Source organism: Somniosus microcephalus, unplaced genomic scaffold (genome assembly GCF_052327205.1).
Source record: "Somniosus microcephalus isolate GS21.2 unplaced genomic scaffold, FLI_Smic_1.0 unresolved_chr9, whole genome shotgun sequence".
NCBI lineage: Eukaryota > Metazoa > Chordata > Chondrichthyes > Squaliformes > Somniosidae > Somniosus > Somniosus microcephalus.
The window spans coordinates 37,357,847-37,375,982 of record NW_028225187.1 but is presented as its reverse complement, the minus strand read 5'-3'; the positions used below and the strand labels follow the sequence as shown (position 1 = coordinate 37,375,982).

Here is an 18,136-nt window from a genome sequence, read left to right as displayed (position 1 = left end):
GAACTGCACGGTGTATCGGCAGAATAATTGCCAAGTTCGCAAATGACCCAAAGCATAGAAATATAGTGAGCAGTGAGGAGCATAGTAGCAGACTTTAGGAGGAAAGAGAAAGAATGGTGAATTGGGCAGAACAATGGTAGATATATTTGATGGAGAGATTTGTGAAGTGATGCATTTTGGCAGGGAAAAAAATGAGGAGCTGCAGAATAGACTCAATGGAAAACATTTACACAGGATGCGGGAACAGAGAGAACTGTCCATTCACATATACACATTTTTGATGGTCGCAGGACAAGTTGAGAAGGCTGCGAAAAATGAATCCGGGACACATTGGTTTCAAAATAGAGGCAAAAACAAGGAAGTTATGGTAAAGCTTTATATATCACTCCTTACGCCTCAGCTAGAGTCTTGTGTACTATTATGTTCACCACACTCTAGAAAGAATGTCACGGCCTTGGAGCAGGTACAGAAGAGATATACCGGAATTAGGGAATTCAGTCATGTGGAGAGACTAGAAAAGCTAGGATTGCTCTCCTTGGAGGAAAGATTAAGTAGAGATGTATTCAAAATTATGAGGGTTTTTTTGTAGAGTACATAGGGAGCAATTGTTTCCACTAGCAGGAGCGTTGTTAAGCAAAGGCCACAGATTTTAATTTATTTGTCAAAAAAACAGAGGAAGGGTGAGGAGATTTTTTTGAACTCAGCGATTTATGATCTGGAATGCAATGCCTGAAAAAGTGTTGTAAGCATCTTCGACAGTAACTTGCAGGGCTAAGGGGAAGGAGTAGGGGAGTTGGACTATCTGGAGAGCACTTTCAGAGCGCTAGCACAGGCACCATGGCGCTAATAGCCTCCTTCTGGGCTGCATGATTCTATGAATATTAGCTGTGCTGAATTTTCTTCGATGTGAATATTTTTTGTCAGAAACAACCTGATGGTTTTTATATTCCGTAATAGTTTTAAACGGGCTTACAATGGTTCTTATTAATACACAAACCGCGTTAAACTATTTTTGGCTTTTACCAGCGCACAGTTTTTGCGAATTCTTCACGGTCTATCAATATTTCCTCCTCGCAAGACGAAGGGTGAAATCCGAATTCGGGAGATTTACCAAAAGGGGGGAGCGGATCGGCTGACCGTTATACACGCAGCTCATTTTACTTTCCATTTGGGATTAATTTGAACTCCTGTCACAGGTGAACAACGGGCGACATTGAATTAGCCGCTGAATGTGCAACTCTCCCGATTTTACATTCCATCACCTTCAGTGGAAAGGGAAATCCGGTGTGGTTTATAATGGGTGTCTATTTCAATACTGCACATTCTGCGCCATCAGCCAACTGTAAGATTCACCTATTAAATTCAATGGGAACTAAATTCGGGCCGGGTGTATAACAGGTGATGTGTCCGCACCTGCCCTCTTTTCACCCTTGCCATTGAACCCCCCGTCTCCCAGTTGAGGCTTTGCTCAAATTGTTTACTGTCCAAAGAGCGCCCTCATGTGCTTCGTGAAATGTGTCTATTATTCTTGTTCTGGTTGTTCAAAGGCCAGTGGCCAATGCTCAGTGCCTCATTGCTTGAACCCACTGAGACACTGTGTAAAGCAGCACCCATTTGTGTTGTTCATTGTTTGATAACAATATCTTCCTGGACTTTACTCTTACCTTTTCTATATCAATCGTGGAATCACATTTGGGAAGTAAGAGCGAATATTTGACGTGCTGGGACAAATTTTCAACATCATTGTTTAGGAGGTAATTTGGTGTCGCATATTGTCTGTACTTGATAGAACCCAGCAATTTACATTCAATTTCGAGCGGTTTTATAACTGGAAGCAGATGCGATTCCGCACATGTTCCATCCCCGCACAGGTGGAATTTCACCACCTCGAATCTAGGCCACGGGTTACATTCGGTTAAACTACATTTTACCCACAGATCTCTTGAGTCTAATGCAGCTTTCTTTCGTTCCATGTGTTATTTGTCTGTTTGTCAGGATGAATTGATTCATTTATACAGTGTGGCTGCAGAAATCGAAAAATGTATATATTGCCACGAGCCCTGTATTCATTCTTTACCTTTACCCACATGTCACTGTATAAATAGCACTCACCCTTTACAGTCACCTGCACAAGTTGACTGATAGCTGATGATATCACTGTTCCATTAACCATTGCTTTATAGCAATAGGAGTAGACTCCTTCATCATCCTGAGTCACATTTGTGAAGGTGAATGTGAAGGTGACAGAATTATCCTCTGCTGACACGGTCAGGGAGGCAGAGCAATTGGTATTGCCAGCTCTCTGCAAGAAGAATATGATGCTGCGATAGACAGTCGGTCTGGTGCAGGTAATAGAGACGTTTCCACCGATTTCAACTTTTCCTGGATGTATTGATATAACTGGTTTAAAAATCTCTGAAAAGAAAACGTATTGAGGTAATTTGACTAAATTTCCTATGTTGAAGCCATTGCCATCAATTCAGTGTAGAGTTGCGCTAAGTACAATTGGGCAAGTTGCTGATGATATGATTGAGTCGTTAGAAGTCAATAGAGAAATTGGACTCGGACGGTGGCGAAAACCGGATGGTGTTGGATCGGCCGCCCGCTCTATGTAGCGACTGATATTAAGTTCAATTGACAGCATATTCCTCGGCGAATTAATTGAACATCGGGCACAGCATATACCAGGTCACTAATGTGCTACCGTCAGTTTTACAAGCGCACTCCCTACCCCTTGTGCCGCCATGACCAATTCCACCACAATCATTCTTCACACTTCAACTTCACGTTTGTCTTTAATGTGCTAAATGTTGATCCATTTCAGTTTCAGTGTGGTTCGGATCCTCATAGGTAGCAGATTCATTCCTGGATAATGGGCTCGTTGTTTATTTTGCTGGCTAAGTGTATTAATTGTCGTTATGCATTGGCAGCTGGTTGTAGAACCGTCTCCAGTTACATTTCCATTGGTTTCTGTAATGGGAACACCGGGGTTCTGCCCAAGCGGTAGGTAGAATATCTATCCCTATATGACTAATGTTTAACCAGATTGTTGTCACTATTCTTACTGCTGTGTCTTGCAGAACAGGAACACACTCTGAAATAGCCCATTTAAAGTATTGGGGCTTCCACAGGGGAAGCTCTACAGATATGGAGAGACAGCCACATAATACCAGTTATGAGTAGATTTACATGGCATGTGCCAAAATTGTTGAAGGTGAGCAGAGATGTGGCAAGGCAAAAGGTTTAGCAGGATAATTCACTAGAGCAGGATTCAGTTAGTCTAATGCTTAACCAATCACAACAATTGTCACGAATAGAAGTGAAAGACACTGGATATGATCGACCAGTAACTCCACAGATTTTCTACCGCCAGGTGATTCACCGGCGGGTTCAGTCCCATTCATGTTAATTGGACTGAATATCCGGCGGGGCAAATAACACGCGGCCAATAAGATTCCGCCCGTTTGTCGCTTCTGCCAAAGACGAAATTCAGCTGTGTAACAGCCGCATCTCTTACCAGTTCAGAAAGAGTATGTTTTGCCGAAGGATGGGGGATGTATTGTTTGTTGCATGAGTGAGGAAATCATAAACTCCTTCTAGCTGCAGGAATTGAGATTTTGTTAAGTAAAGCAGAAGGAGGAAGAGTTACCTTCTACAGTTATTAACACAGAGTTACTGAGGTTTGATAATAATTGCCTCCCGAACACTCTCAACTCGTACTTGCAGCTGTAAAATCCTGTGCATATATCGGAAATGTTGCTGATAATGATCGAGGCAAAACCATGAGGGTAACCAATATCTAGGGAGCTCAGTAACAAATTGTCCCGATAGAAAGTGAAGTTGTTAACCTTGTTCTGGTTGGAATCGGAACAGGTAATGGGAGCTGACTCTACTTTCATATACACACCCAACTCGTGGTATAAAGAAACACTGGCGATCATCTTTTGTCCTGGAACAGAAGTTTAAAATAATAGATTTGAAAGAATTTATATTCGTATCGCAAAATAAATCTCTAAGGCGCGAGTCTCTGAGGGTCAATTAATTTTGCGAGGTGGTATAAAACGGTTGATAATGAATTGACCGGTCCTTATAAATAAATTCAATGGAGGGAAAAGCAGGCTTGCAAGTATTACAGGCGGCCAATGGAAATCACCCAATTTGCACCATCGCAAAAATGTAAAACAAGATCTGTTATCATGGGCCACAATTACAGAGATATGCGCCAGAACTCTCAACTTTCCTAGGGGCGTAAAACGGCGATTTCCGATCATCCTTCCATCATACCCACTGCCCGCCCCACATTATTTTATTTTCCATTGAAAACAATGCAAAGCAAAAGCGAGCATGATATATAATGGGCAGCATTCCCATATTGCCCATATTATCCAGCTGAAGTTGAGGCAGCCACACACAGGCAGCCAACATCAATAGAGACACCAACGGCATCATTCAGATGCATTTCTATTGATTTCGTCTAGCAATTCTTATATTACATTACTGGTTTTTAGCCTGCTGCCTTAGCTCGGGTTAATTCGTTATAAATTTGTTTCCTGAAGATGTTGCGGTATTAAATCATATCGGGTGTAACACAAAACGCGAGCAATGCAATCGGCCTCCCATTATACGCACCGGGGTGTGGAACAGGCAGACGAAGCGATGCCGCCTATTATACCGTTGCTGCCCAGGAGGAAGTCCTACCCCATAAAGATGCAGCAGAAGAACAATTCTAGATGTCGCTACAATTTAACGTGGTAACTCGGTAAAAGCATATTTTTGCGGTGAAATTTGTGTTGTGCGGAAGCACAAAATGGTGGGAATTAATCGGCCGCCCCTTTTTAACACTGCCCAGTTTCCGTTTCCACAGAGGGTTGAGCACACACAATAAGATTTTTACCAGTTATCAGAGCCAAGTTTTACAGGTAGATATTCAGTTCCATTGCAGTCAATCGATGTCAACATCAGGCGGGACCAAAAACGTGCAGCAGATTGGATAGCGCCCATTTGTGCACCAGCCCAAGAGCAATATCTACGTTTCTTCAACTGAAGGTGTTGCTGATCTCTGGAAGCCGTTATACAAAATTGGAATGGCATAAAATATCAGAAAGTATAACTCACTTTGGACAGTCACAGCATCACTGGGAATAGAGTTAATCCGGCGTCCGGACACTTGTTTCTCATAAAGGCATTTGTAGCATCCGTCACTATTGTTATTTACATTTATTATTGAGTTAGTAAACGATTGTTGTTCCTTGTATATTTCATTGGCTGCATTGCCAACCGGCCACCTGAGTAACCACTGAAGCTGACCGAAAGTGTAACCATTGGCAGCTTCGCAGATAATGATGTGTTCTTCTCTGACCAGATATACCGGATAACTGGGCCTTGTTGGAGGAGGTGGGGGGTCTGAAACGATAGAATTCATTACTGATGTTACACTCAGGCTCTGACTGATGAATAAGCCAATTAACATTGCATTAACACATATGATCTGGTGCGCGTTCAGTGTCACAATGTTGCTGCTGTGTTAGAACAAATGTAAACATCATTATATAAAGGACAGAAAATAACAGGTTTCTGTCAAAGTTTGTTCTATAATAAACGGACCAACACAATTATAATAATATACACCAGTGAATATCACACACTTATTTTACAAACTACCGTTGTATTCCTTGGTATTTAGATGATTAAGATGTGATTTTATTGAACTTTTCAAGATATTATGGGTAACATAGGGTCCTAAATTTAAATGAAGGAAACTACGATGGTCTGAGGCTGGAGTTGGGTAGGATTGATTGGGGAATGTCACTCAAAGGGTTGACGGTGGATAGGCAATGGCAAACATTCAAAGACCGCATGGATGAACTACAGAATTTATTCCTCACAGTTTGGCATGAAAATAAAACAAAAAAGGGGACTCAACCGTGGCTAACAAGGGAAATTAGTGATAGCATAAGATCCAAGGAGAGGACATATAAATTGGCCAGAAAAAGCAGTAAACCTGAGGATTGGGAGCAGTTTAGTATTCAACAAAGGAGGGCAAAGGGGTTAATTAAGAAAGGGAAAATAGAATATGAGAGTGAGCTTTCAGGGAACATAAAAACTGACTGTAAAAGCTTTTATAGATATGTGAAGAGAAAAAGTTTGGGGAAGTCAAGCTAAGGTCCCTTGCAGTCAGAATCAGGGGAATTTATAATGGGGAACAAAGAAATGGCAGGCCAATTAAATACATTTTTTGATTCGGTCTTCACAAAGGAGGACACAAAACCTCCCACAGATTTCGGGGAACATGGGGTCTGATGAAAGAGAGGAACTGTAAGAAATCAGTATTTGGAGGGAAATGATGTTAGGGAAATTGATGGGAGTGAAGGCCGATAAATCCCCACTGCTTGATAATCTACATCCTAGGGTACTTAAGGAAGTGGCCCTAGAAATAGTTGATGCTTTGCTGATCATCTTCCAGCATTTGATGGAATCTGGAACAGTAGCCATGGATTGGAGGGTAGCTAATGTTACCCCACTATTCAAAAAAGGTGGTAGGGAGAAAACAGGGAATTACAGACTGGTAAGCCTGACAGTGGTAGTGGGGAAAGTGCTAGAGTCCATTATAAAAGATGTAATAGCAGAGCACTTGGAAAACAGTGACAGGATCGGACAAATTCAACATGGATTCACAAAAGATAAATCGTGCTTGACTAATCTACTGGCATTTTGTGAGGATGTAACTGGTAACATAGATCAGGGAGAATCAGTGGATGTGGTGTATTTGAACTTTCAGAAGGCTTTTGATAAGGTCCTGCATAAGAGATTAGCGTGTAAAGTTAAAGCACATGGGATTTGGGGAAAGGTATTGACTTGGATAGAGAACTAGTTGGCAGACAGAAAGCAAAGAGCTGGAATAAACGGGTCATTTTCCGAGTGGCAGGCAGTGACTAGTGGGGTACTGCATGGATCGGTCCTAGGACCCCAGGGCCTAGAAATTCAGTTGGGCGCGCCAACTGTTAGCGTCTTAGGAGGAGTAGATCTCGAGCGCTAGGTGCTTAGCGCCCGGGCGCAGCGCGATCTGCGCCTCGCCCCAACTTCAGTACATATTTAGCACCAGCGCAAAGTCATAGCGCGCGCCCTGCTGCGCGCGCAGATCATGACGTCATTTACTAGTGCAACGCCCTTTGTGCGCCCTGAACCGGAACTTCACTCGCGCCGGCCCATTGTGCGCCGGGCGGCCGTAACGACTGTGAAGTGGAACGGTACACAGCCGATGCGGGCCGCGGAGAGCGCAATTTAAAGGGCCCTCCTGTACTACAAATGGTACGGTATGGCTGGGGGGGTGGGGGGAGAGGAGGAGGAGGAGGACGAGGAGGAGAATGAGGAGGAGGAGGAGGAGGAGGAGGAGGAGACGGAGACGACTGGTGTTCCGGGAACACATAACAAACTGATGGAGAGACACCCTCCCCAAAACCATAAATACACCAGTGTCGGCCTTTCAAAAAAATCCACCCTCCCCCTTTAAGAGCTCACCGGAGCCAGAGTGTCTGCCGTCAATCAGCAGCTCGCCGCACCTGCCCTGCGCCCAACTTCCGGTGTAGCACCCCGGCCCGCCGGCTTAGCGCCTAAAGAGAGGCGTGCAGCGCCAGTTTTAGCGCTCGAGCAAACTCTTAGGGTGAAGCTAATGAATATCGGAGAAGTGGCCTCGAATTGGCGGCGAGCGCAAACTTTAGCGGCCGCCCTACTTTACCGCCCCAAAAGTGGCTACAATGAATTTCTAGGCCCAGCTGTTCACAATCCATGTTAATGATCTGGATGAGGGAATTGGATGTAATATCTCCAAATTTGAAGACGACACAAAGCTGGGTGGGAGGGTATGCTGTGAGGAGGATGTCGTGAACCTCCAGTACGATTTGGACAGGTTGGGTGATTGGGCAGAAACATGGCAAATGCACTAGAATGTGGATAAATGTGAGGTTTTCCACTTTGGTGGCAAAAACCAGAAGGCAGATTATTTTTTGAATGGCAATAGATTGGGAGAAGGGGAAGTGCAAAGAGACCTGGGTGATCTTGCGCACCAGATGCTGAAGGTAAGGATGCAGGTGCAGCAGGTGGTTAAGAAGGCAAATGGTATGTTGGCCTTCGTAACAAAAGGGTTCGAGTACAGGAACAAGGATGTCTTGCTGCAGTTGTACAGGGCCTTGGTGAGACCGCACCTTGAGTATTGTGTGCAGTTTTGGTCACTTTATCTGAGGAAGAACGTTCTTGCCATTGAAGGAGTGCAGCGAAGATTCACCAGGCTGATACCTGGGATGGCAGGAATGACGTATGAGGAGAGATTGTGTCGATTGGGCTTGTACTCGCTGGAGTTTAGATGAATGAGAGGGGAACTCATTGAAACTTATAAAATTCTAACATGACTAGACAGACTAGATGCAGGAAGGATGTTCCCGATGGTCGGCGAGTCCAGAACCAGGGGTCACAGTCTAAGGGGTAAGCCAATTAGGATAGAGATGAGGAGGAATTTCTTCACCCAGAGAGTGGTGAACCTGTGGAATTTTCTACCACAGTTGAGGCCAATTAATTACATATATTCAAGAAGAAGTTGGATATATTTCTTAAGGCTACAGGGATCAAGGGATATGGGGAGAAAGCAGGGACAGTGTACTAATTTTGGATGATCAGCCATGATCTCATTGAATGGTAGAGCAGGCTCGAGGGGCCGAATGGCATACTCCTGCTCCTATCTTCTATGTTTCTTTGTAAATAGTGACTGTAATTCCCACTTCAAACAGGAGGTGACGATCGAATGGGTGTAGAGCCACCTGTTCATGTGATTCGTGCTCTAGACCCAGCTTAATCATTATCGCAGCTCATTAACAGAGAGCTTTCGAGACAGTTGCCTCGGCTGGAGTTCAGCCTAATGACAACATTGTGATGCCAAGATTTTGTGTCAATGGGAAAGGAACAGAAAGTATTTGAGCAGTGGTCAATGGAAGGGTTAAATCTCCAAGGCATCAGAGAGGATGGAATCATTTATCGAGGGGCGGCAGTCTAGAGGGAGGAGAAGGACATTAAAGGTCAGGAACGGAAAGTTATAACAAGGTGGATGAAGAAGTTCACAGTCCGTTGTGTATGTTCAAAATACACAAGAGGGGAAGGTGAGTGGCAGTGCCAACGAAACCATTTATTCGGGGTAATATAAAGCAGTTAAAATTCTGCCATTAGTACATCATTCATCCGTGCCAGTTGTAGTGAATGGTAGGTGCTGTTTGATGCAGATACTCTTTAATGCTATTCGCCTTTATTCCCTTCACTGCACGCTAATGAGTGACAAATGGAAAGCAAAGACACAAACACGTAAGCAGAGTAAATGACATGCATTAAACTTTCACAATATAAGAGGTATAACATATGCTAATGAAGCTGAGATCAAAACCTCTCCCAGCTAGCTGCCTATTCTGTGAAATGAAAGAAGGATTTGCATTTATATAGCGCCTTTCATGGCCACCGGACATCCCAAAATGCTATACAGCCAATGAAGTACTTTTAGAAAATTAGAGACGTGCAATATAGAAAACTCGGCAGCTAATTTGCACACAGCAAACTCCCACAAGTAGCAATGTGATAATGACCAGATCATCTGTTTCTGTGATGTTGAATGTGGGATAAATATTGGCCAGGTCAATCGGGAATAACTTCCATGCTCCTTTTCAAAATTGTGCCATGGAATAATTTACGTCCAACTTAGAGAGCAGAAAAATCTGAAAGACGGCACCTCCGACAGTGCAGCACTCCCTCAGCACTGTACTGGAGTGTCAGCCCTAGGTTTTTGTGCCCAAGTCTCTGGAGTAGTGACTTGATCCCATGAGCTTGTGCGAGAGTGCGACCCATTGAGCTCTGGTTAACACTACAACAGGAAGAATACTTTCAAATATTTTGTCAAGCTATCATTTCCTGTTGCTGTACTGTTCCCTCTCGCTCGCTATGTGAACCATGTGACTGCACAGTATCAATGTTGGGAAAGCACCTTAACAGAAGCTGGCCGCTGTTGAAATGCAATTAATTTTCTTGGCTGGTCAGGTTCCACCTTTCTTGTTGCGTGTGACCGTTTAGTATTAACATGTTCAAACAGCAGGTTATTGCTCCTTCTGAGTAACGAGGCATCTGCCGTGATGGCTTTGGCTCAGTGCTGTCCACCCTGTGGGATTAGAATTTTATAGTAATATTCTGCACAATATAGAGTGTAGCCGAGCTGATGTTTTAACTGAAGTTATAGGCAAATATGACAGCAGCAAATTATGCCTGTGGCTCAATTATCAGGCCAAAAACATTACATTTTATGTCGCCCAATGTGTACAAACACTGGATGTAATTTTATTGAAATGGCACAATATCATCAATGTCCTTCCATATTCAGTTGATGAGGTTGGCTGTGATGTTATTTAATTGCTGCATCATTTGAATCAATGGAATAGATCTTCCACTTCATATCTCAGGGAATCTTTGAATCTGAATTATTCCATTGTGAAGGAGTGTAGAAAAAGCGCTGGCCTAAGATTTATTTCTACAGACACAGTGATTTCCTTCTTGGCAGTTTCACTGCCATCCTCCCTGTGACATCCACCGCCAGACCTACCCGAGCCCCTTTCCTGAGGCATCACCCAATTCATTATCAGCAAGTCAGGAACGCTTACACAGAAGGTGGTATACGGACCTGGTCCTTTGTTAACAACTCTAATCACTGATCACATACAATACCTTATCTCCGAGTCACCCGGAGATCCCCTTTTTCTGCAGAATAATTTTGGAGAACCGAGAAATTCCTCAACTCCACTTTTCAATCTCTAATCGGTTACTTACAGAGTCTTTCCCTCCCTTGGGAAAGAACGGTTCAGATTCACTGGGAGAAATTGCTGACAAATATCCTGTAGATTACAACATTGCACAAGTCAAATAACGAACTATCACTCAAATACTGGATTCAGGTCCAGAAAATGCTCCACAATTGCGCATTTCTGTCATCTTTGAACAGACCAACATACATTTTAAAGTGAAGCCTAGGCTATACAGTACTACAATATCATATCAGTTACTCATATTCTATTTTATGTTAATTGTGTTACAACATCGACTCACCTAGATTTTAAAACTACCCATGCACGGAATACAATCGTGTTTTGATTTAATAAAGGCTTTCATAACCTGTATATCTTTCTGACAGCACGTTTATACAGTCTGTGCATATTAGTGATGTACACCACCGCATCATCATCAACCGATCCCCTCCCACCCCACCAGTATGTCACTTTGTTTGTTTTAGCCTAGTTTAACCTTGAGTACAGTCACCATTCAAACGTAAGCAGTTTTCTCTTTCGCATGAATTGCTTCTTTTGAAGTTTTCTGAAACTTTAGGATTTTGCAGATGCTCATGACACCATTCAGACCTCCCTCTCTCTCCCTGTCTCTCTCTGTCTCTCTCTCTCTGTTTGTCTCTCTGTCTTACTCTCTCTCGATCTCTCTCTGTCTCTGTCCCTGTCTGTCTCTCTCTGTCTGTCTCTCTCACACTCTTTGTCTCTCTCTGTCTCCCTCTCTCTCTCTCTGTCTCTCTCTCTGTCTCTCTGTCTCCCTCTCTGTCTCTCTGTCTCTGCCTCTCTCTCTGTCTGTCTGTCTCTCTCTCTGTCTCTCACTCACTCTCCCTCTTTCCCTCTCTGTCTCACTCTCTCTCTGTCTCACTCTCTCTCTGTTTCTCTGCCTCTCTCTCCGTCTCTGTCTGTGTGTGTGTGATTCTCTTTCTCACTCTCCCTGTCTCTCTCTCTGTCTGTTTGTTTCTCTCTCTGCTGGCTGTTTGCTGCAGCAACCCTGATGAAATTCCAATATCCTGCCGTTTTGCCATAGCCCTGTATTTGCCTCAGCTTAAAACATGTAAACTCTTACCACTTAAACAAGTCAATACAACCTGCTTGTAGATGCTGCCTGTGTTGCTACTGTATCCGGGTCCCTCCTTTTATTCCTCGACATTCAATTAAAAACTATTGAACGGTAATTGCCCACTTATTGCTGCTTATTGTCCTTTTCTCAATTATATTAATTAAGAGTCTGTGGCAGCGTGGATATAAAAACAGCTCAGGGTCAGAAAGAAGTGAGTGGTGCTGAAGGCTTGTTTTTCAGACTGGAGAGAAGTATGTAGTGGGGTTCCCCATGGGTCGCTTATTGAGACCTCTGCCCTTGCTCCTATATATTAACGACCTGGACTTGGGGTTAAAGGGCATCATTTCAAATGTGCAGAGACATTGCTGCTGAAACGTAATGCAGGGAAGTGATGCCTGTTGGAAGGAAGAATGAGGTGAGACAATATAAATAGCTTGGTGTAATTCTAAAGGGGGTGCAGTAACAGATAGACCTGGAGGTTCACTTACACACATCTTTGAAGTTGGCAGGCCAATTGTAAAGACTGTTAAAAAGTATACCGTATCATGTGATTTATAAATAGAGCCATAAAGTAGTGATGAATAATTATGAGGTGATGCTAAATCATTAAACATCATTTTTGGGGGCTCAGATGGAACATTGTGTCCAGTTCTGGCCATCAGATTTTACAAAGGATGTAAAAGCCTTGGAAAGAATGCAGAGAAAATTGAACAGAATGGAAACAGATGAGGAACTTCGATTATGTGGAAATGGTAGAGAAGCAGGGTGATGTTCTCTGTGCAGCAGGGAAGGGCAAGGGGTTTTAATAGAGTTATTCATAATTAGAAATTATTTTGATGATGCAAATAGGAAAAACCGTTTCACTGTCCAGAGATCAGCAACCAGAGGGTGCACATTTAGGGCAGGTGGTAAAATCGCCAGAGGGAGCGCTGCACTGCCGGAGGTGCCCTCTTTAGTATGAGATGGTAAACTGAGGCCCCTTCCTCCTCCCTCAGGTGGATGTAAGTTATCCCACACCATGACTCAATGAAGATCAGGGCAGCTGCACTGTTGTCCTGGTCATTATTCCTCACTCAGCCAACCGAAAATAGCATTTGGAAAATCCACCCGTTTGGGAAGTTAGTGCAAATTTGAAGACAAATGATATAAGATGAAACGCATTGGAGAATAAATTATCAATATAGGTATATCTCAGGTACAGGTCTGAGAATAAAGCATGAAATAGTAATCCTGGCGCCGGCAGTTATGGAAACAGAATAATTATTCACAAAGACTGAATCACAAGCTGCCTGCAGTTAGAGGAAACTTGATTCAGGCATTGCTCAATTTAACCTGTTTCCTTTGAAAACTGATATCTCTGCTGTAAGCTGCTGCTGGCATTTTCACAGCAACACCATCAGTTGAGGAAGATGCCTTTAATACACACTGTTTTGTGCAGAGAGGGAAGTGTAACTTCTTGACTCACTTCCCTGTGAACTGTGGCTCAGTTGCTAGCACACTCGCCTCTGAGTCAGAAGGTTGTGGGTTCAGAGTCTCACTCTATGGTCTTGAGCACATAAAGCCATACTTGAAGCTCTGAAGCAAAGCTGAGGGAGAGCTGCACTGTCGGAGGTGCTGTCTTTTGGATGAGACATTAAACAGAGGGCCTGTCCCTCTTCTCAGGTGAACATTAAAAAGGTCCCACGGCCAATATTTCAAAGAAACAGGGGAGTTATCCCCGGTGTCCTGGCCAACATTTATCCCTCCACCAACCTAACAAAAACAGATTATCTGGTCATTATCACATTGCTGTTTGTGGGACCTTGCTGTACGCAAAATGGCAGCACCGTTTCCCACAATACAACAGTGATTTCACTTGAAAAGTATTTCATTGGCTGTAACGTGCTTTGAGAAGTCCGATGTTCGTGAAAGGCGCTATATAAATGCAAGTCTACATTTTTTCCAATTTTCTCGCTGTCTTCTTCGCAGATAGATCAATGCCACAGAAACGATACATTAATAATACAGCTCCCTTCTAATCAATTAGCGAGGGAAAACTGTGGCTCAGAGAAGGTGCCTTTATATGTATTCTGGATATCAATCATTACATGTTCAGCAATGTATTCATTTTCGGTTTAATTTTATGCTTGTCTGTATATATGTAAGCTTGTCTAAATGCCTCTCTCTCTATCTCTTTCTTTCTCCATATCTATCGTAAGAGAGAGTGTAGGGAGAAATAGATACCACAATCTGCATCGTGTACCTGAGAAGAACCTAAAGTGATCATAATTATATAGGGTTTTGATAGGTTGAATTAGGACAAACAGTTCCCACTGGCTAGAGATCGTTGACCAGAGGATGTACATTTATGGTAATTGGCAAAAAAGAGGGGAGTTGCGGATATTTTTTTAATACCCTATTAATCACTACCTGGAATTCATTGCTTGAAAGGAAAATAGAAACAGATTTCACACTTAATTTAAGGTAAGTGATTTTATAGTTGAAAAGGAAACATTTACAGGGATTTGGTGAAATAACAGGGGAGTGGGTCAACTGAATAGTTTTTTCAAAGAGACTGTACAGGCACGATGACCACATTCTGTGCTGTTTTACTATATATATACAATAATTTGTAATATGTCTCTGAAAAGTACACAAAACACTTCTGATTAACCAAATTGTTTGCTGCATGTCTTTGGAATAATACAGGGTATCATTATCAGAGATGAAATATGTGTAAAGTGATTTGTTCACTATCTTTGGCTATGAAACATTGCTTCCTGCTAAATACTGCACTGGCTGCAGATAGGTTACAGTACGTAAAGCTAATTATTATACAAATCTGCTCTTTGAATAATGTAGCGAGTAATCTTATTGTTGTACTGAAAATTAAACAGGGTTGTTGTGTGTTTAGCGATTAAATGTACTAATATGTACATATATATGCAAATATATTAAGATAACGTCAGCATACAATTAACATAATCTGGAATAGAAGTTAATCCTTCTGAGCTTCTCTCTGTGATCCTAAAACAGTCTCTATTTTTTTAAATTAAGGTTTTCAGTCCTTCATCATTGAAACAAGATGTTTAATATTGAAACATCTTCAGAGAGGCACCGGGAAGTTATATGTGATTGCCTAAAACGCACTGGCATTGTAGGTGGTTGTTTCAATACATTGTTTAATATATGCTACAGGCTTCTATTTACATATATAGGAAAAGGAAGAGGCCATTCCGCCCTTCGAGCCTGTTCTGCCATTCATTGAGATCATGGTTAATCTGCCTTTGGCCCATATCCCTTAATTCCTTTGGTTAATGGAAAGCTATCAATCTCCGATTTAAAATTAACAATTGATTTAGCAACAATTGCCGTTTGCGAGAGATAGTTTCAAACTTCGACCACCATTTGTGTGTATAATTTTGGAATTTCATATTTTCACTCCTGATAGGTTTGGCTCTAATTTTAAGACTATGCCACCTAGTCCAGGAATCCCTAACCAGCGGAAATCGTTTATCTCTATCTATCCCATCTGTTCCCCTTACTATCTTGATAACATCGAACAGATCACCCCCTCACATTTAAATTTTAGGAAATACATGCGTTGTTTGTGTAATCTCTCCTCGTAACTCAATATAACATGTCAAATTCATGTTCAGAATGAGTGTGTAGTAATTGTATGTGCTGACAGGTCTGGAAGAGAGTGTTTGAAGACCAGGACCACAAACCCGGCACTAAGCTCCTGGTCTACAGAGCAGCAATGATACCCGCCCTGCTGTACGCCTCAGAGACATGGACCATGTACAGGAGGCACCTCAAAGCACTGGAGAGGTACCACCAACGCTGCCTCCGCAAGATCCTGCAAATCCTTTGGCAGGATAGGTGCACCAATGTCAGTATTCCCGCTCAGGCCAACATCCCCAGCATCGAAGCCTTGACCACACTCGATCAACTCCGATGGATGGGTCAAATTTTCCGCATGCCCGATACGAGACTTTCAAAACAAGCACTCTACTCAGAGCTCCGGCACGGCAAGAGAGCCCCAGGTGGGCAGAGGAAACGCTTCAAGGACACCCTCAAATCCTCCTTGAAAAAGTGTAACATCCCCACCGACACCTGGGAATCCCTGGCCTGAGACCATAGCACAAAGTGGAGGAGAAGCATCTGGGAAGGCACCGAACACCTCGAGTCTCTTCGCCGGGAGCAAGCGGAAGCCAAGCGCAAGCAGCGCATGTCAACCGAAGCACCCCACCCTCCCACCCCTTCAACCACCGTTTGCCCCACGTGTGACAGAGACTGTAGGTCCTGCATTGGACTCATCAGTCACCTGCGAACACATTTTTAATGTGGAAGAAAGACATCCTCGGTTCCGAGGAACTGCCTATGAGGATGAAGAAGATTATTCGTTCCTTTAGTAACAACCTGATTAACGTGATATCTGTGTTGCAATCTTGATTACTACAGCAACAGCCACGTCATATCCTTTATGCACAAACCAACGACGAAGGAAGTTAAGAAAGAAATCTATCTCAGTCCTTTGGAGGCTCCGAAAATTGTGCGCGAATCGAATTAGAACATGTATACTCTCTCAGTTCTTCTTGGGATCAGTGAGTATGATTCTAGTGTCTGGTAATTTTAACTCCTCGAAGATTTTTATTTCAATGTAAAGTTGAAATAGAGAGTTACGCAAACTGTTTGAATTGAGGAACAGTCTACACAGGGCGTTGCTCGCTGCTGTATTTGTTTCTAATGCGCATAATCGGTAATACTCGGCCTGTATTTGTAATTGTTAAAAGGTGGGCGAGTAATTCACAGGGTACAAACTGGATGATGTGCTCTGGTAGCTTAAACAATAAATCATGCAGTGGTTTCTCAAGATCTGGACACTGTTCTCGTACAGTTTTGAAAGCGGATTACAGGAAGTAAGGGCAGAGTATGTGTGGCTGCTATATAACTAATTCAAAGACACATTGTCTGTCTAACTTACTTCATACGGTAAGTGCTGGACACACTCAAATAGTCAGGCATGCTTTGTGGAGAGAGAATAGAGTTATTGTTTCAGTTCAACGAACTTTCATCAGAACTGGAAGTTGTTAGAGATGAGCAGCTTTTAAGAATATAAAGTGCCAGGATAAAGGGGACAGGAAATTAATAAAATGAGGCAGTCTGTGATAGGTTGGAGGACGTGAGTGATTCAGTGACAAAATGGATGATGGTGTAAGGGAAATGGGAGTGCTATTGTTGCAAGTCTAGAAACACATATTGGGTGCAGAGGATTTTTAATGGTTACAGTAGAACAGCAGCAGGTAAGGGAATCGTGGGGAATCTAACAATGTGGAGAGGCTTACCCTGGTTCGGGAATGTGGCGGAAGACAGTAGGTAGACTGCCAGGGGTGCGGTTGGTGGTCGGAAATTGTTCCTGGGAGTGAGGGTCTGATGGCGGAAGTGTGAGAAAGAGGTTCCTGGGAGTGGTTCCCAGTTCCTGCACTTATTTTAATAGCACTTCATCTCCAATATCTTCTAGTTCTCATTACATTTACCAACCTGAATCGTTAACTCTGTTTTACTCTCCACAGATACTGCCTGACCTGCTGAGTGTTTCCTGAATTTCCTGTTTGTATTTCAGGATTCCAGCATTCACAGTGTTTTGTTTTACCTACTTGCCTTACTATCTCTTTGTTTTTTCTTTCTTACTATCTCTCTTTCTTTCTTATTTACTTTCTTTCGACCATTTTTTTTTCTTTCTGTCTCTTCTATCTTTCAATCATTCTTTCTTTCAAACTTTCTATATTTCTTTCGTTCTTTCTCACTCTCTTTCCTATTTCTTTCTTTCTTACTTTCTGTCTACCATTCTTTATTGCTTTCTATCTCTTTCTTTCAATCTTTCTTTCTTTCAATCCTTCTTTCAGTTTTTCTTTCAATCTTTCTTTCTTTCATTCTATCTTTCAATCTTTCTTTCTTTCAATCTATCTTTCAATCTTTCTTTCTTTCAATCTCTCTTTCTGTCTCTCTTTCTATCTCTCTTTCTCTCTCCCTTTCTCTCTGTTTATTTATTGCTCTGTGTCTATATCGATATGTGCATCTATCACCTTTTGCACTATTCCACAGGTTGTTCCCCTGTGTCTATTCCCGTGAGCACATTGACTGGCAGTCCGGACCCGAGCCATTCATTTCTTTTTCCACTTTCTTTCCCTTTTACTTTTCTCGCTCTCCCTCCATGACCGCGCCCTCCTGTTGTTCT

The 18,136-nt window shown here is 42.7% G+C and overlaps 1 protein-coding gene across 1 annotated transcript in view; it reads right to left on the bottom strand.

Moving 5' to 3' along the window:
• Positions 1 to 18,136, bottom strand: part of LOC147085079 (immunoglobulin superfamily member 1-like) — a 153,554-nt gene that overhangs the window by 91,463 nt on the left and 43,955 nt on the right. Inside the window, exons 2-3 of the mRNA XM_085979424.1 lie at positions 3,650 to 3,949; positions 2,113 to 2,415 (exon numbers count right to left, since the gene is read on the bottom strand). Coding sequence (XP_085835550.1) covers positions 2,113 to 2,415; positions 3,650 to 3,949 — 603 coding nt within the window. The remainder of the gene's footprint in view (positions 1 to 2,112; positions 2,416 to 3,649; positions 3,950 to 18,136) is intronic.